The following is a 20712-nucleotide window of genomic DNA, read 5'->3' as shown; positions in this document are numbered from 1 at the left end:
GATACCTGTCTTCCATCATCTTTATAGCTTGATGGAACCTCTCCCCTTGTTCCTCACTGAAATCGCCAAGGTTTTCTGGAAATTTTTGCAAATGGCTATGGAGATATTGTACCTTTATGCTCATAGTAGCACCCACATTTTTTAAGTTTACGGGCAAGTTTTGTACCAAATCAAAATTTTGTGCCTTATGGTTACCCAAAAAGTTCTTGACAACCATGACATAGCTGTGCCAGGCAGAAGTTTCAGTATCAGTCATGTAACTTGTGAAATTTGAATCATTTATCATTTTCCGAATCTGGGGTCCATCAAAGATTCCTGCTTTTCATTTTTCAGTACTCATTCCAGGGAAGAATCTACAAATGTATTTGAAGCAATCACTGTCCTTGTTCAGAGCTCTAACAAACTGGTTCATTAATCCCATCTTTTTGTGTAGTGGAGGGAGAATTATTTTTTCTTTGTCAGCCAATTGCTCGTTTATGATGTTCGCTGCACCTTTTTTCATTTTTTTCCTTGGAGGCCATGTCACTTTTTTCCAGTGATCCCGCTTTGCCTTATTTTCCCACAAGCAGATAAAACATGGGATACTTTGTGTATCCACTTTGCTGTCCAAGTAGGACAGCCATTTCACCAGTTCACCATTTTTAAATCAACACATATGGACCATTGGTGTTCATGATAGCAAAGCTTTTGTAAGACCATTCGGATATTTTCATATTATATCATATAAACTTTTTTAAGTTTTGTTGAGTGACCAATTAGAATTGATGCAAAGCAGTTGCCATTATGAAGTAAAACAGATTTCAAACTTCGAGTGGAACTGCTCGGTATTCTGGTACTCCCATATGGGGCTAGTAGTTCAAGGATAATACATCAGTACACAAAGTCTCCATCTTCACTGAAATTTGGTAGGAGTGTCACCTCTCTTGTCTTATAAACCGTTATTTTATCTTCCCTTCTCAGACAGTTCTTTTCTTTTAGCCTGGTTGCTAAAAGTTCAGATGCTTGTTTTGACAGACTTAGGTCACGTAATAAATCATTGAGCTCTTCTTGGGAGAACTGCTGGTTTGAATAAACACTTCCTTCATATTTCCACTGCTAACTCCTGGATTACACTCCAAACCCTGTATATCCTCCATGTCAGATACAGGAATATCATCAGGGAGTGTACTGAACACTGGTATGGGAACATTAGCACCATGTGGCACAGGTCATCTTGCTGATTCCAAATCAGGGTACTCCCACTTGTTTTTCTTGTAACAATTAAAACCTTTTACATTCACAGCACAAAAATAACAATCGTTATAATTATTTTTGGGCTCTCACCATACCATAGGTACACCAAATTTCAAACTTTTCTACATAAGTTTTGCAAACCATATGGGGAGCCCAATACTTATCTTGGTCCCCCAGTTTAATACCAAAATATGCAAGATATGCTTGTTTGACAAATTCTGTAATGTTTATTATCTTTTGCTAAGAATATTTACCACAAATGTAGCAAAATACATTAGGGTCATTTAAACAATTTCTTGAAGAACTCTTGAAGAATAAAAAGAAGGCGAATGAAAGTTTCATGAAAATAATGCTACTTTTATTATATAAAATGCAAAACATTGGTGTAAATAAAGATTGATAATATGCTGGGTAAACATTTTTTGTTTTTAAAATTGTCTATTCCGATTCTTGTATCACAGGAACTAGAGCCAATTCAATGAAACATATGTAATTTCTGGATTCAGCGGACCTGAAATACACTAAATACACTAAATTATAGTGCAAGTGCAATTTTTTTTTTTTTGAACTGTGTAATCAATATCTACAGGATTAAAGGGAATACGAGGGGGTGCTGAGAAGTTCCTGGCTTTTCCCAGAAAGAAGAAAGCCAGAGTTATGAAATAACACATTTATTGAACATATTCCCCCGAGACTGATGCACTTGGTACAGCGTAGTTACAGCTTTTCCAGAACGTTCAATTAAAAAGTCCTTTGGTTGGGCCGCAAACCAGCTCTCAGCAGCATCTTTGACATCAGAAATGACCTCAAAATGTTACCCCTTCAGCTGTTTCTTCAAATTCGGGAACAGATAATAGTCCAAAGGGGCCAGGTCAGGTGAGTGCGGGGGATGGTGGTCCAGGAGGTTAGCATAATACTGCCCGGTGATACTAGAGCCCTGGAGATACCGCCTTTGTCCCAGAAAACGGACACAATGATTTTTTTGCCCGATTTCTGGGTTCAGAACTTCTTTGGCAGCAGGGACCCGCTGTGGCGCCATTCCTTTGACTGTTCCTTGGTTTCAAGATCATAGATGTGAAGCCAGGTTTCATCCTCAGTCACTAACCTAGCGAAGTCCTGTGCAGCTTCAAATTGGTCCAAAACAGCTTTGCTCCAACTCAGTCCTTCTTCTGATCACTGTTCAAATATTTGCACCCACTTCTCTAAAGGTTGCACATGTCTAGGATAGTGGTGATAACAAACCCAACACGTTTCCATGAGATGTGAAGTATCTGGGTTATCTTTTTTGCGGATCCTGCGGATCCTGCAGATTTTTCCGGTCCTCAATAATCAGCTTATGGACAGCATCTCAGGTTGCCAGGTCAGTTGAGGTTGGGGGGTGCCCACTATGGGGCTCATATTCAACAGTGAAATGCCCAGTCTTGAAATTAGATATCCAGGTTTTGACAGTGCTGTAGGAAGGACACTTCTCCCCCAGTGTTTGTGACATCTCAGATAGAATGTCCTTTGCTGACTTTCCCTCGAGAAACAAAAACTTCATGACGGCCCGTAACTCCAACAAAGTGAAACTTGCTTGTGCCTCTGCCATCACAGCTCACTAAAAGCTCACTAGCTTTAGTGAGCTCAAAAGCTCACTAAAAGAAAAAACAGTTTTAAGAATCGCAAAGACCTGATATTTGCACAGTTACATACTAAGTTATTAGGCTATCATATGCCCCCACAATTTTTCTTTTTCATCTGGAAGGGGGCAAATCCAGGAACTTCTCAGCACCCCCTCGTATAACCCTTGCATCAAACTTCTCTAATTTGCTATTGTTTGTGTGCTAAATGTAATAAAAAATTATATATATAAGTATATTTGAAAATAAGAAGGGATTATTGATGTTCTTTGCAAGGCATCAGAAAAAAAAGTAGGGCTGACACCATACACTTAGTAATTCAGAGTTGTGATGTCAAAGGAGTACACTGCAAGGTGTATTTATAAATGATTCCCTGGTCAATGTGACATGAGTTACATTCTCTGTTAGAAATAGTATTTACTATTGTGACCGCTGTGCTCTTCTGGTAATTGGCCACTAGCTGGCAGAATAAGTCTTAGTTTTAATATACATTGGAGCAAACAATGCATAGGGATTTGATTCGTGGATAAACCTATAAACCTATAAATACATCTCTATATGTCTAACACAGCAAAAGTTATTTTTCTATCTTTGCACAACGAGTAAAGGCATAAAAACATCAGGTCATGTGCATGTATTGCAGAGATGTAATGAAACTGTATTGAAACTTGTTTTTTGATGCCTTGGCATACATTTTAAAGGTTTCTTTTATTCATTCTAAAGTTGAATCATCTTTCATCTTTCAGATGATCCAGCAATGAGATCCCAGAGTTTCATTGCCTTCTATATTCATTGATTAGGGTTGCACTACTAACCAGAAAGCTTAGCTGACATATGTAATGAGCAAAGATGTGCAAATAAATATAAATATTAGGACTTTACTGGTGTTTGAAACAATATAAATTTTTGTCAAATTCCTATTTATATCTTTAATATTTAAAGACAACAATTAGCTCTCCATAAATCTACTGATGCTTCTATTTATTTTATATTGTTCATGAAATACATCAGTAGGGAAATTGAACCTGCTTTCTGGTATATGACCTATTCGCAGAACCACATCAGGAGTAAAGCAGATGTTACTGGAATCCACGTGATAAAATACATAAAAAACATTTTTTAGCTCCAGTACTGATGACAACCAACAAAGGATGTATCCATTGAAAGGAGGCTCAAAAATATTTATCACACACCTGAGGCCAATACAGTCAAAAAGAGCTTATAACACGTGGTTCAGGAAGCCTTTTTATTATTATTATTATTGAACAGGATTTATATAGCGCCAACATATTACGCAGCGCTGTACATTAAATAGCCTTATTATTATTCACTGACAATTAATCACACACTGACAGTGACACAGTAAAGAAGGGGGGGGGGGGGGGGGCATGCTTTAGGTGTAGTTATACTAGAAATTACCTAATGTAAACCCTGGAAAAAGTGCCTTGTGTTATACCCAGCCACAAAGTAAGTTCTGGGGAGATGAGGTTACCAAATGAGTGATCGTTGTGCCCAATATTGTGTAGAGACACCTAATTTTTAGGTAATTAAAAATCTTTGGAGATTGGTTCAGGTTTTAGGAGCTAAGAAATTAGTTTTGTTGTAATAAGAGAGGATGACTGGGCAGCAGGGGTGGGTAAGCAGGAGGATCATTGTTAGTGGTGGATTGTTGTAGTAGTGAGCTGGCAAGTTGACCTGTTAAACAGGGACCTGTAGGCTTTTGCTTGAAAGGGTGAAGACCTTAGAAGGTGGACTAATGTATATTGAAGGCATACAGAGAAATATGTCAGAATTAGACCCCATCGATCCTACTCTAAGTTGAAAATGAAACTGAGAAATAATAAAACAAATGTACCAAAAGTATTTTTTGGCAAATATATTCTTAAAATGAATACCACTGGACTGATAAATAATTCAAAAGGCATGTGTCCTCATGTATCACATACCAAAATGTTACTGTTGAATGCTTATGTTTTTAAGAATTACACACACACATGAACACTAACTGATTTTTTGTGAGAGTTCAATAAGTTCCATTTCAGTAGGCATGAAACCCATGGTCCTCATACACTCTCCCAGCTCCTTGTAGCCAATGAATCCATCTTTGTCACGATCAAATTCTTTAAATGCTTCTCTCAGTTCTGCAAGGAGAATGAAAGTTATAAGTGCAAGGGACAAAAAAACATACAGTATTTAAAAGGTATGGTATAAAGGTGTATCGTAGGACAGCGTTTTTTATGCTTTAATAAAGCCTACAATAGGGTAGGTTTAGAATCTCAACTGTGTTTTTTTTTGGGAAATCATTCTGTACGTGTTGTGTAAGTTTCTCCATTTTCCAGTATATCTATTTGACAGCGAAGTGAGGAAGGTTTAAAAGGATTAGTTTTACTGCTGTCTTTGTCCCATTGAAATACATTTCACCTTATTTCCTATTTAGTGCTATAATAAGAAGAAAAAAGAAATGTCATTAGGGAGACAGGTACCATTACTCTATTTCCGTATCGTTACCTATTATTATTGATATTACACAGTATTTATATAGCGTCAACATATTACACAGGACTTTACAAAGTCCATAGTCATGTCACTAGCTCTTCCTCAATGGGGCTCAAAATCCCCCAAAAGTCTCCCTACCATAGTCATATGTCTTTAATACAGTCTAAGGTCAATTTTGGAGGGAAGCCAATAACCTAACTGCATGTTTTTGGAATGTGGGAGGAAACTGGAGTACCTGGAGCAAACCCATGCAAACCTACATTTTTTTTATAGGAGTTGTGGAAGATGTCTAAATATGACTAATACTGATAACTGATAACTTATACGGAGTATTAAAAACATCTTGGGTCTTACCTTGGTTCCTGCTAATGTAAACAAAGTTGGTCTGACCAATCCGTACCTCTTCTCTGCAAAACAGGTCAGAGGAGTGTAACAGGGGTGTAATAGTTACTCAGTGGCTGCATCGTGAATGTGAAGCATCAACAGGAAAGCCCAAATCAGTCAAAATATGTAATATAAAAGGTCCTACTTCATCTTTGCAGAAAACAAAAAGGAAAGGTAATCCATCCCGTATAACAGGACAGGTCTATCCACGCTAAGTGTGTACACTGGTTTAGATACCAGTGGAGGAGCTGAAATGACATGTTTTTGGGGTGGCTCACATAAGCACAGGGAGTCAAGAACCAGAAAAATGCTGGGATAATCACAAAACAAAAACATCTGAAGTAAGGGACAGATTGTCATTTTTGTCTATTATCTGCAAAGAAAACATATCCTATGCTGGTAATATTTGCATTTTTCATTCATACTGTGAGTGTCAATGGGTGTATAGTGTTGACTGTATGGTGCAGTTTATTATTATTGCTTGAAATTAAAGGGGTAGACTATACCTCTCTCTAGGCATCTAAATTATTACTATTTTAGTTTACCTGGTAGAGGAATTTTATATCTTTGTTTAATAAATTCAATCTATAAATAATTTAATGCAGTACATATAGTAGGTATCTGCCAATGTCAATACCAAATAAATGCAGTGACTTTCATAAAATGATAACATTTGAATAGAAAGAAAGGCTTCAGAGCATACTGCCTTTTGTCCTTCAGTAGTAAGTATTATTACCTATATTGTAAAATGTATTTATTAATTTTACAGCCCATCACAACTTATTTTATATCTGATTTCAGCTAATATTTGACAATAGGTCCACTATAAGATACAGACAGGCACATGGTTATTAAGGGTCAGTGATTCACTGACATGGCGAGGCATGGATCAAAATAACAAATAGACTGATCCAATAATGGAGGAAACAAACTTTGTTACAAAGAACAGTTCAATGTCTTTATATGTACATTGTATATAATACAGCCTATGCACTGTAAGGGGATTCCTCACCTTCTATTTCCTCTGGTCTGAGCTCCCTGTCCTAAAATGAAAATGAGAATGATATTTAGATTAATGCATCCATACACAAATGAAATATTTTAGTAATCATTAATGTCACAGAAGATTTTTCAAACAGCGTAGTTGTCATAGGAATGCTGCAAAATACCATGAAATAATTTATTGCATGTTTTTTGTTATTTGGATAACCTAATCTATGTCAGTCCTTTATTATGTGGAGAGATTAATGCGGATCTTGCATCAAAATGCATGTCAGCAGAGCCCTATGTTAAAATTCTTGAAAAGCATTACAAAAAAAGAAATTAATTAAAAAAATATATATATCAGGGAGAGAGAGAAAGCATCCTTTTTTGGCAAAAAAAGATTAGAAATTATGGCTAATTTATTATGTGATTCAAAGAAAATAACATAATATAGAACAAAGTGAATCTCAACACTAACAAAGATCCACTATGCTAGTACAACATCTAGACATAGTGCTCCTGAAGTAATATATAAAGAGATTCTGAATATAATTTTTTGTTTCTTAAACCCAACGCATTTGCCTTTTGGCTTCTTCAGGGGATGTGTTTTGGAGAATAATACTGTAAGGAACTCTGTAAGTTCAGCTTAAGGGAAAACGTAAAGGAACAGACTTAAGGGGAGATTAAAGTGCACTTATTAAGGCATTTTGTATGTTTTAGATTATGCCAACCATTGCTGTGTCCTTGCTGGATAGATCTACCCTAGTTCTGCTGATAACCACTGGGGCAGAAAGTGATTAGAAATCTAAAATGTAACAATTCTAATCATTTTGCTGCATTTTTGTAGGTAATCATAAAATATTTGGCATTACTCATGTTTGATTAATAAAATTAATCCAAATCAATCCTTTATGCATTCTTGTTCACAACAGCATAGTAGATTTTAGTATAGTAGCACAAGTACCAAACAACTAAAATAAAAACATGAAATAAAAAATACATCTAATAGTATGGGGATTATCTGCTTCTATGGTTTACAAGTTTTGTTATTCACTTTTTGACAATCTGATAAAGAATTATGTTTCATACAGTAAAAGTCTATATAATATAAGGTGTATATCCACCATTACATGTATATCGTAGTCATCCACTGTCCCTGTGATTATGTACAGTTGTGTTCAAAATAATAGTGTGTGTATAAAAAATGAATTTTGCCCTTCACCAGCCCTCCACCAAGCTCGGGCCAAAATTCATTAGCCCATATCCTATTGCAGAGAGAATTAATAAAGTAACCTACAGGGTAACCCTGCCTCGCTCTGTTTTGTGTACAAAATTCTCTCCAGTATTTGATAGATTGGAAGGGTTCATGCAGAAGAGTTGGTCAGGAAGTTTCACGATGAAAACCCTGAAAAACCATGAGTGGGGGGCGTCTGCTGGGCTGTGTTAGATTGATTTTTAAGTGTTCTCTGTTAATGACCTGCCGCTGTTTCCTGACTATCTGTTGAACTCTGCCTGGACCATCCTCCAATTGTGACCCCGACTCTGTTTGTGACTTTTCCATCTGTACTGCGCTGGATGGACTGATTTCCTGTGCTTTTGACCTCGGCTTCTTTTTTGATTTCCTAACATTCTGTACTCTGCATTTGTGGGCTCTGTACTCTGCATTTGTGGGCGCCGGGTCGGCTGCCGGCCTATCTCCAGACACCATCCTTGGCGCACCAAGTCCTGGGGGCAACCGAGTGCTGGGAGACGCAACCAGCCCCCCAAGGCTGAGCGAGGGCTTCTATAATCGAAGACTGTGCCGACAGATTGGGGGATCGGTGTCTGGGGAATACTGGTGTTGACCTGGGCCTTACAAATACTAAACAAAAGCAGAACCATATAAACACAGAGAGAAAGAAATCAATCAAAGGTGGAAGCTAAAATCTGACTTTTGATTGATTTCTTTTTCTCTGTGTTTATATGGTTCTGTTTTTGTTTAGTATTACTCTCAAAAAAACATCCTCTAAAGAAGCCAAAAGGCAAAACGCATTAGGTTTAAGAGCCAAAAAAACACACAAGTACAATATTGTGTTTTGCTGTATGCTTTATTTTTCTTTATTACGTTTATTACGTCCAATATTTCACCAATTAAAAAAAAACACCTTGTTTTGAATGTTGCCATTATTTCCCTCTCTCTGTACACATAATCAAATTTTTCCTTTTTTTACCTTTGTTAAGCTGTGGCAGTATTTCCAAAACAGGGTTTATTTCTTTATTGATGTATTTTGATTGTTTTTAAATTATTATGACAATCATTTCATACTTAGTCATCAGCTTTGCCAGCCAATCAGGAAATAGTCTCTTAACCAACCCTGGCTCTTCAGTTAGCTCAGACACAGTACTCAGTGTTAGTGCAACAAGTCTCCACTAGTGCCGAGCCCCTGAATCTGTTGAGCTAGTTCCCGTTCACCTGGTGCTTATTTCAGTGTTTCCTCTGTCCAGCTTCTGTGTTAACCCCTTGTTGTCCATTCAGTTGTTTCTAGCCCTTTCCCTTGAACTGTTCTAGTGTTCCTCTCTGTCTGTAGATTCCTGAGTCACCTGTGCCTCCTGTTGCTTCCAGTGTATCCTGTGTTCCCTGTGTCTGCAGTGCCCCCTGTGTCACTGGTGTCTGTCTCCTGGATCCCTCGTATTTGACCCCTGGCTTGTGACCTGACCTCTCCTGCTTGCTGCCTGCCTCGACCCTGGCCTTCCTTGACTATTCTTTTCTGTGATTTGGTACCGTGCTTCATGGTGCCAACCCTGGTGTGCCAAAGGACTGCAACCTGGCAGTAACCAACAGTGCAACATCCTCACCAGGACGCTCTGGAGAAGACTGGGTTGCTGCTTAGACTTCATTCCTGTGCAAGCTGTAGCGCCCCTAGTGGCCCTGTCTCTTTAGGCATGACACAATATTGGTTTTTGACATGAAAATGCTGTTAGAAAAATATTCTCTGTTTATACAAGGGTCACTAGCTGGTGCTGTGCTCATATTCGGTGTTTGTTACATACATTAAAAGAGGACACAGCAACATCTACTGATGGCCAACAATAATGCAGAAAAGATTGTTTAAGGACAAGAGGCTCATCATAACCAACCTAATAGAACAAAATAAAACCTGAAAAAAGGGGAAAATGAACAGACCGAGCTCATGTGATTTTAAAGTGTTTTTCTTTTTTTAAATTTTAAATTCATTTTAAATTAAAATTACACACCATGGATCTTTTTATTTACCATTATTTTATGTTGATTACTGTTTTGAATGTTAACAATGACAACTGTATTTTGTCAATGTAGTTTTCTTTTTCAGATAAAAGTTTTTTCAGATAAAAGTTTAATTTTGAGTTTATATTGTAGTTTGCTTTAAAATTAACATCAGTCAAACTGAATCAAAACTATTATCTATATACCCATAACTCAGTAAACTGGTTAATTTTATTGACTGTAGCATGGGAAATGTTCCAGCAAGTGTATTGTATTGGGATTTTCATAAGTGTGGTGCTTTTTCAGGAAAACTGTTGATGAATTTTAATGATTCCCTGAATTTGCACTTCCATTTCTATTGCAAATTAAGTACATTTTATATCACCAAAAAGTTTTATTGGATTATGTAGAGATTAGGAATTTGAAAGTTTTAAATTGTCCATTTCTATCAAGCATGTATATGTGCAGTTGTTCTAGTGAAAACAATGACTGACAGTTAAATAACACAAATAAGGTACAACAGACAGAGGACTCAATTACCAAAACCAGAAAAAACCTTTGCCATATTGACCATCATTTTCAACATTAAGGACAAATGATAGTTATGCATATTAGTCACATGATAAATAACACAGTCTTAATGTTCCACACAAATGTTAATGTAAAAGTAGCTATTAGACTATGATATATTAAACTAAGAATAACACAGTCTGCAAGATGATCAACAAAGTTCAGAATGAGAAAGGAGATTTTAAAATTCCAAAAAACAAAACAAGATCTTTTTTTATCTTAGCGCAAGTGTGCCCAACCCATGGCCCGTGGGCCAAATCTGGCCCATGGAGCTGCCATATCCGGCCCTCTTCTCATTCCCTCTCTGGTGTCTCTGCTTGTTGTCTTGCGGGGGATGGGGCGCCCATATTTCCAATGTTTCTGCTAGAAGAGGGCCCACCTGGTACTGTGAGATAATCGTGCAGCAACAGCAAGCTGTCCTTCCCTATTAATATGTTATACCCATCATATCATGCTACCCTGTCACACATAGCTATTACTTTACTCTCTATGAACCCAAATAATTAGGAACCCACAGGTCCCTAATTATACTTGGTATACCATGCTACCCTGTCACTCATAGCTGACCACTTACCTTCTTTGAACCCCAATATCTCTTTAACAGTAGGGGAAGGAAAATGTAGGATTAGTGGCAGACCCCCCCCCCCCCCCCCACACACACACACACACTAAAATGTTATCACTCCTACCATGCCCAGTCACATATAAATGTGAAAGGGGAGCTGTATGTATATTAAAATGTATGATAAATGTAGGATAGTATGATACCTGTAATACCGTTCTGTATTACTGTAATACCGTTACCCTGTCACACATATCTGTCCACTTACCTTCTGTGAACCCTAATTTCTCAGGAGCGGGGAGATGTAGGGACCTGAAGATATGGTAAAAAGAACATGTCCACCTTGGCTATCTGTCAATGGATGGCATTTTCCTGGAAGCATCCATTGCAGAGAATTTGGGGTACAAAGCAGGTTAGCATTTCCCTATAACTGACAGGATGCATTGCATGGTTTAGTTTCTGCTCTTTGGTACAGAAATGGTAAGCGTGAAGTAATATATGACCGGCCAGCACTGTATGATCTATTTAGTTTTTGTATCTTTCATTACCAAAATGTAACTTTAATAAAATGAGCATCAAATGGTGAGTGCAGAAATTCTTGATTTGTCATTTCTTTTATTTGTTGCATGTACAATACCGTAACTAGAAACATTTCAATTTATTTTCATTTTAAATTAAAACTATTCTATTTTTAAACATCTTAATGTTTGCATTGTGGCCCGCAAATTCCAATTTCAAATGCGGTCCCCAAATGAAGGTTGGACAACACTGTCCTAGTGCATTTAGCAGAATTTAAATGCAGTGGTATATTTGAAAATTTTGTGTTAGCTGAATTCTGTAAGCAATTCACAAGGTGGAACACATGCCTAAGACCAACGTGCCTAGATAGGCAAAAAAGATTCTAGCATTGTGTGAAATCATCATTAAGGAGTCATTGATAAAAAAGTGCAGGATGCCATGGGTGGATCCTGAATAGTAGATATACTTCTTCCTTCTTTAGGTCTTGGTCCCTCTGAAACAGGGTATGTACTGCAAAAGGGCCCGGGAACTTTGGTTTGGTGACCTGTGGTGGCCATTTTTGTTAAAATATTACAGGGCCCAGTCTCTTGGATAGGGTGGAATGATCTTGGTGGGGTTTTCTATCCCACTGCAGTACAGCCCAGGATTTTGGACTGACTTGATAGACATATCTGGGGCTGTCAGGAAGTAGGTGGGGCAGTCTGAGTGCAGGTAGTAAAGTTGAAGGGGGCAGGCCTGGGTAGCTCTATGCTGTTTTGGGGAGTAAAGACTTTTGGAACTGCAACACTTGTGAGTACCAGGTTCAATCCTGGTGTAGAAGCTTGGGTGGCAGGACTTTTCTTTTTGGTGAAGTAAGATTTTTTTTTAGTTTTGCTGGACTATGCTGTGTTATGTTTATGCTAAAGTAATGCTTTGTTTTGAGTTAAACCTGTACAACAAAATGGTCTTTGCAACCATCCTATAGCATCCTTTGATGAGCTGATTTTCCTGACTTAACAATTGGTGCTTTAATGCGGCCGTGCCTGTGTAGTGGAACAAAGTTTTTCATTTAAAGCAAAAGATTGACATTTAAATGGACAGTGTCTTCCCGGTTGAATCTGCTAAAACTCTTGCAACAGCTTGCAAGGGCTACAATACAGCCACAGAGGCTCACCTCACTACCTTGAGAGAAACCACCAGGGTGCAGCAGCAAAATCTGGAAGCACAGCAGCAGCAGCTCACACCAGAGTGGGAATTATTATTAAACAGTATTTATATATTGCTAACATAATATGCATCGCGGTCCATTAAATAGGGGTTGCAAATGACAGACCGATAAAGACAGTGACACAGGAGGAGGAGAGGACCCTGCCCAAAAGAGCTGAAAGGGGAATATAGGATGGTGAGTAAGTAGTGAGGGTTTTAAGAGACAGATGAAGATGGGTAGGCAAGTTTGAAAAGATGGGTTTTGAGTGCTCCTTTAAATGAGCAATGAGGAAAAAGCAGAGCAGATTTAGATGAGAAGACTATTCCAGAGAGTCAGCCAGCTCTAGAAAAGTTCTCTAAAAAAAAGTCTTGGGACCTTGCATGTGACGAGGTTATGAGTGGGGAAGTCGTTATTAGGTCACTGGAGGAGAGAAGAGAGCAGCTAGGGGTGTATTTTTCTACCTCAACATAAAGTTTAGTGGGACAAGAGCTGTGAAGGGATTTGAAGGCAACACACAGGAGCTTGAATTTGATTCTAAGGTGAAATGGAAATTAGAAATATATCAGGGGGAGATGATATGTTTTGTTTTATCTAGGTTTCAGAAACCAGCATAAATCCTTGTCCAGGGGTGGACAGATAGATTTGGATGAATTGGTATATAGATGATACTGTATATGAAAATATGAGAGTACCGAATGAGGAGGTGTACAGAGAAAAGAGAACTGGTCCAAGGACTGACCCTTGGGGAACACTAACCAGGAGAGTGGGAGAGGAGGAATTACCATTTAAAGAAACTTGAAAGGAGTGGCCAGACAAGTAGGAAACAAATCAAGAGAGAGCAGTGTCACTGATACCAATGGAGTTCTTGATCTGAATTAGGATAGTGAGAATAATGGTATTTTTTAAAGCGGAGGGCTAGATAACAGTAGAAAGGGAGAGGTTGAATACTTTGGCTAGTGTGAGGGCCAGGGTGGAAAAGTGGGCATGGAGTAGATCAGAGGGAATTTGGTAAAGAGGACAGGCAGTAGATGGAGAGGATGAGAAAAGAGGAGACTTCAGTTGAGACTGGTTTAGCTGTGGATCAGTCCATACAATATCTCTTACCATCTTTAATGCTTAACAGTGTTTCTTTCTTCTATTGTTCCATATAACCCATAACAACATGTAAGTGTATACTTGGTGGTCGGATATCCAGATTATTGGAAATTGTACATTGCAAATTGCAAGTTTCATTCATGTTATTTGTGACAACCATTTGGTAATTACACGTCTAATAAAATCTACTTGACGAATCCAAAACTTGTAAGCCATATTAAAATATATTACCCTCTAAAGAAAAGATTTGCAGCTAACTCTCAACAGCCTAGTTTCACTTTTTATATTGAATTTGAATATTGCATGAGGCTTACCATCAATCTGTTGTTCTGGGTCCCCTACATTCCGCTTAGGAAGCCTTATCAGGTGAAACGCGTTGGGAAGGGAGACCCTCTCCTCCTCTCTTCCCCGTTTTTGTCTAGTTGTATAAAGTGTGAATGATAACTAAAGTGCTATTGTGCACCTCATGACAAATATTCAGCGCTGTTTTTAAAAAGTTGCAATTTATAATATTTTAATGTAAGAATATGAATAAAAGTATGATTTTATTATATCAATAGAAATTATTTCTTTCAAAAGCCTCTTCTTTTTCTAATTTTGTCTCTTTTTCTTTAATGCTTGAAACTTGAGGCATGGCTCATTTGGGTTATACTAAATTTAACATCAGTCTTCCCTTTTGAAAATGGTGAGGAAGAGGAGACTTCATCCAGAGTAAAAGGGCTGAGGGAGGTTAGCGATAATTTACAGATGGAAGATGTGGATATGGTTGGAGTGGCACAGTGAGTAGAGACATTATGATTTTGACAATCTTATCTCTAAAGTAGGTGGCTATGTCTTGGGCAGAGAAGGTAGTTGTAGTGGGAATAGGTGTACAGTTTTGGAGGGAGTCAATTGTTGAGAAGAGGCTGCATGAGTTGGAAGCTTGAGAGGATATGACAGTGGAGAAATAATTTTGCTTGGTGACATTGAGTCAGTCATGGCTTTGTAGTCTATGAAGTCAGTGCTGAGGCCAGATTTCTTCCACTAGCGCTCAGCTGCATGAGCAGTGTTTTGTAAATGTTTAGTATGATTGTTGAGCCAAGGTCAGGCGTAAGCAAGATGGGGGTAGCGGAAAGTGGCAGAGTCAAATAAAGAGTGGAGTTGAACTTAGTGGCAGCTTTATCTGGAGATGTAATTTTAAAAAGAGTGGGGGTTAGGGACGTAAGGCAGTTTGAGAATAGGTTTTAGTCAAGGTTACAGATATCTCTCTGTCCTTGACAAGGTCTTGAAGTTGACAACGGGAAGAATTAGATACGTTGAATGTGAGGAGGTTGTGGTCGGAAAAGGAAAGGGGTGATTTGTCAAGGTGAGTGAGGTTGCATAATTTGGAAAATACTAGGTCCAATGTGTGTCCGGTGATGTATGTGCGGCCATTTATGTTCTGTATAAGTCTGGGAAGAAGTAATAGAGAGCAGCTTGGCTTTGGAAGGAAGGTTGAGGTCATCCACTGCAACAATAAAGTCAGAGGATGTGGATAGGCAGGTCATGGGAAAGAATATGTGGAGCCCAAGAGGCAAAGTTGTCCAAAAATTGCATATTTCTCCCCAGCCCCCTTCTTTAGCTGTGGCTTCTATTGAAAAAAAAACAAATTGTGTAAAAATGTATCCACCCGAGTGGGCGTATGTAATGACGTCATCAGCAGCATTGATAGCTGTGTGTGTGAATGCTGTGTGTCATATTCTGCAGCCGTACAGCTCTCTGTGTACAAACCTTTATATCTCCAAATAGTGTCCAACCTTTTTTCATCTAGGGGCCGCAGTTGACATTGAGGTAAAACTCGCGGCCACAATGCAAACAAACATGTAACAACAAAGATGTATATTTAAAACTAGAACAGATTGAATTTAAAATGAGATTAAATTAAAATGTTTCTAATTACCATAACATACATGCACCAAATAAAGGTAATTACAAATCAAGAATTTTTGCACTCCTCATTTGATGCTCTTTTTATTAATGCAACATTTAATTAATGAAAGATACAAAACTAAGGTTATCATACAGTGCTGGCTGGTCATATATTTAGCCCCCGCTCACCATTCCTGTACTACAGAGAAGAAACTGCTAACCTTCTTTGTACCATATGTGCAATATCTTGGCAATGGATACTTCCAGGGAAATGCAATTCATGTGAAAGATAGCCAAGGGGTACATTTTCCAATGCCCACATCTCCCCATTCTTGAGAAATTAGGGTACACAAAAGGTAAGTGACCAGCTATGTGTGACAGGACAGCATAGTATGACAGGTATAGTTTTTCATATCTTGTCATGGCATCGTAGTGATGAAATTTTAGGGGTAGTTAGCCACAAGAGTCCCCCACTTGCAGTTACATTACCCTTTTCTTACAGAGAAATTGGGGTTCATTGAGAGTAAGAAGATAGCTATGTGTGACAGGGTAGCGTGATATGAAAGGTATAACATTCTTTGAAGGGGGGAGAGACAAAAGGCATTTCCTACTGGTTCTCCCATTTCCAGTTGCCAACATCCCTGGTTCCTGAGAAAATGAGGGTCACAGAAGGTAAATGGTCAGCTATGTGTAACAGGCACCCCACTAGCTGCTCAGTCCATCTACAGTTTTGACCCCAGGCAGCAGCTTAATGTGAAAATATTCCCGCTTGTTATTAGGATTTATCTCTGTTGCCCCGTATCTGGCAAACTTGTATGTTTAGGGGACTGAAAAATGGTTTAGTAGCAGCTCTGTGTACCCTAAAAATACCACATTTCTATGACCGTGTGATAGCAGCATTGACACAGACACAGCTCTCATGCTGCTGGTGGGATTATCTCACAGTACAAGGTAGACGGAGAGCTGACACAGTTGATTGCCAGGTCTATAGGTCACGCTCACTCTCTCCCTCTCGTGGTAGCAGGATCTCATAAAGGATTATAGAAGATGCTCGCCGCCATCCCCTGAAACACAACGAGCAGAAAGGGAATGAGCAGAGGGTCAGATGTGGCCCGTCGTCCGTAGGTTGCGCACCCTTGTCCTAAACTGTATGTCATAATCACTTGACATTTTCAGGGTGAACAGAGAGCCCTTATAGCTAGCAAACACAATTTTAGCACCCCAGCTTTTAAGAATTTCAAGATATGGGGATCAGAATTGTAAAACTTGTGAAAATACAAAATTGGGAGTGTTTCAAAAGCAAGTGTGCCTAAGAGGATAGCATAACATTACAGTTATAGTTTTGTAAAAGGTAGGTAAAACCTAGCTCCCTGCCATATAAGTGGCCCCTGGGGTCTTTAATTTGCATTTTAAATATTGGGCTCATAGGTGCACCTTCTTATGAAACAGCAACCCAAATGTTTAATTTCCACAAGTTTTTAAACTTGTGTTTCCCATATCTTGAAATTATTTAAAGATATTTTGGTTAGTAGAATCTATAAAAGTACCCTGTGTACCCTAAAAATTTCAAGTCATTACAACCAACAATTTAGGAGATCTGAAAGATGGAACACAGTGAGGTTGTTAGGCTGCACAATATGACAAGCAGACTTTACACACAGAGTGTTATCACACTGCGGGTGTGATAAATTTCACGGGCAGTTTTTTTTTGCCCAAAGAATATGGGCATTGAGGAGAGAGGCGGACACTGGCTGTCCTGCCCCATCTGCTAACACATGCACAGTGCTTTTAAAGCATCACCACATTATAAAAAGGATTACTTTCCCCTTTTATTTATAGAAAAATTTGTTTTTTTTGTTTTTTTTTATTTCATGGGGAAGGGTCCTTCCCCTTCTGTCTTTACTGCCATGGTGGTAAAGACTGTAGGGTAAATCTGCAGCCTCTGGGATATTTGTGAAATATTCCAGCCTCTGCAACCCTGGGATATTTGTATCACTGCTCTTTCCTAGTCCTCCTCCTGACGGCGTACATATGGGTAATCCTGCCCACATTACCCTTCCAAGGACCACCAATAAAAAACCCCCTTCCACTTACATCCCTGTTCTTTTTCCGTCCTGCTCCAGGACCATCGGACGCTGGTGAGGTGGCTTCTTCTTTCTTCTTTCCCTGGCGTCTTGTCTGTTCTCTGGTAGCTGCGTTCCTCCAAATGGAGAACGCAGCTTCAGTTCACAGGCTTCTAGGTTGTAAGCGTACTGCACATGCACCCTTTCCGGCGCATGAGCAGTGGCGTTCTAGGAAAGCCTTTTTAGCCATCTTCCAAGATGGTCGACTTTAGATTCTATAGTACAGCGCATGTGCGATCCCCTGCGCTGTAACAATCATGAAGCATTTCAGGAAGTAAGTTTTCCTCCTGCGGTGCCAAGTTTAAACAGGGAAACTTCCTATGTCATTTGGTGGAGTGTTTTTTGGCACTAAAGTATCTGCTGAAGACAATGTCGGGTAAGTGAAAATTTTTTTTCTTCTTTTTGGAACATTTTTGGAATGTGTTGAAATGTTTTTGAAAAGGTTTTGAAATGTGTTTGAAATGTTTTTGGAATGTTTTTTGGAATGTTTTTGGAATGTTTTTTTTTGGGGGGGTATTTTGCTTGTTTAAATATTGAGTTTATAATAAAGTTTTAACTGGTATTATTTGTGTTTAGCTCCCTGCCTTCTAAATTGGTGTGTGCATTATGCTTTAAAGAGGCATGTCGAGACTGAGAGACCGAGGCCAAGGAGATGAAGGGCTATATTGATCGAGCCATTGCGGAGGGTTTAAAGAACCTTACCACAGGCACAAGTTCTATGGCACATGAGGACGTGGGTAAACATTGAGATTTACCACAAGGCTCAGATATATAGGATTCTGAGTTAGAAGAAGAAGGAAATTCTTTTTCATTTCATTTCTATAAGAGAAGCTATTCAGTGGGAGGAGGAATCTCCACCCCCCTCTAAAGAGAAAAAGATATCTTTCCATTCATGGAAAGAGATAAAGCAGATCTCAGGGATCTCAAGAGGATTTATGCAGCTGTGGGATTAGCTAGCCGGCCTGCGGTGGCACTCATCTCCATGTCAAGAGCCTTATTGGCTTGGGTTCAAAGGTCTAGGGGCACCATAGAAGGTGAAGCAGAAGATTTGTCAACTAGTATCTGTTTAGAGAAAATTAAGCTAACAACAGATTTTCTGGCGAAAGCATCACTGGGTCTGGTTGGATTGTCATCAAAGATAATGGCTTTATCTTTGACGGCAAGAAGGGCTCTTTGGTTGAGACATTGGGTAGCTGACTCGATGTCGAAACAATCTATATGTTCTATACCCTTTAAGGGGAAGTTGCTCTTTGGAAAGTTACTGGAAGAAGTAATCCAGAGGGTAACTGGTGGGAGATTGGGTCCGTTACCCAAAAAACGGAAGCATCAACTTTTTGCGAGGCACAGTCGGCGATCCAAAGAAAGTTGGCGAGGTTTCTGGGAACACGGTCCCGTGAATACGCTCCGCAGCAATGGAAGGGAACTCAGTTGTTCTTTCAGGGGCCAGCCAGAACAGGTGTTGCGCAGCCAGCCAAGTCTTCAAGCAAACAACTGAAGATGGCTGAACCCAGGCACTGGAGGTTGGTGCCTGTCTTTTAAAATTAGCGGGAGAATGGAAACAAAGAATCGCAGATGCCTGGGTAATATCAGTAGTATCCGAGGGATACCAGATGGAGTTTGCGCAGAAACCCCCACAAACAAGTTTCAGAAGGACATTGCTCCCAACGAAAGTGTCAGAAATTAAAACCATAATTGCGTATGTGCAAGAACTGGCAAAATTTCAAGCAATAGTACCCATTCCACTACAAGAGCAGGGGAAAGAATTTTATTCCAGGCTATTTCTGGTGCAGAACGCCTCTGGAGATTTTAGGGAGAAACCTGAATACATATCTGGAGGTGAAGTAATTTTGGATGAAATCATCGCAGAATATCCTGTCGGTCATACTTTCGAGCAACTGGATAATTTTGATCGATCTGGAAAATGCATACCTATATGTTCCCATCACTCAAAAACATCAAATATATTTGAGGTTCAGCATAGGAGTTTTTCACTACCAATTCACATGTCTGCTCTTCGGCCTGGCTATGGCCCAAGAACATTTTCCAAAGTGTTTGTGGCTCTGGCAGCTTATCTGAGGCTACAGGAAGTATGCTTATACCATTATTTAGACAAGATAGTAGTGCTAGCAAAATCCAAGGATCAGCTCGTAAAAGAACATAGAGTTTGTGTTGGAAACTCTGGCTCGTTTTGGATGGCTAGTAAATTACCAGAAGAGTCAGCTAGTTCCCACTCAGGTGATGGAATATCTGGGTGTGAAGATCAATACGAAAATCTCAAAGGTCTTCCTGACTTAGCAGAAGATCAAGCACCTAACAAAAAGGGCACTTCTATTCTGCAGAACTCCAAGAATAAAGGCAAGAGGTTGCATGAAAATGTTAGGATTCATGGCAGCATATATAGCGGCCAAATGGCACATGAGAACTGTGCAAGTTTGCTTTCCCAGTCAATGGAACCAAGAGTCCATGGAACAGGTCATTGCCCTTCTAGCTTCAGTACGGAAGAAACTGTTATGGTGGGCATCTGTGCAGAATCTATTGAAAGGGGTGTCCCTGGTGAGGGAAGGTTGGACAACCATTACAACGGATGCAAGTCCAGCAAGTTGGGGGGGCCATTGCGATGGAAAAAGGGCTTACGGCTAGTGGTCATCACCCATGATGGGCAAATCCAATGTAATGGAACTAGAGGCAGCCTGGCAGGCTCTAAAAACATTCACTACCTACAAAGAACACAAGAGGGTGAAGAATTATGTCAGATAACAAGACCACACTGGCTTACATTGCAAAACAAGGAGGAACAAGAAGCCGACAACTCTTGCAGATATTAGATATTA

The 20712-nt window shown here is 39.2% G+C and overlaps 1 protein-coding gene across 3 annotated transcripts in view; it reads right to left on the bottom strand.

Moving 5' to 3' along the window:
- Nucleotides 1-20712, bottom strand: part of LOC140339590 (calcium-binding protein 2-like) — a 41252-nt gene that overhangs the window by 5803 nt on the left and 14737 nt on the right. For all 3 annotated transcript variants that reach the window (XM_072424354.1, XM_072424355.1, XM_072424356.1), the window contains 2 exons: nt 6745-6775; nt 4859-4993 (listed from right to left, as the gene is read on the bottom strand). In XM_072424354.1, coding sequence (XP_072280455.1) covers nt 4859-4993; nt 6745-6775 — 166 coding nt within the window. The remainder of the gene's footprint in view (nt 1-4858; nt 4994-6744; nt 6776-20712) is intronic.

Source organism: Pyxicephalus adspersus, chromosome 10 (assembly GCF_032062135.1).
Source record: "Pyxicephalus adspersus chromosome 10, UCB_Pads_2.0, whole genome shotgun sequence".
Taxonomy (NCBI): domain Eukaryota; kingdom Metazoa; phylum Chordata; class Amphibia; order Anura; family Pyxicephalidae; genus Pyxicephalus; species Pyxicephalus adspersus.
This window is presented reverse-complemented; position numbering and strand designations above follow the sequence as displayed.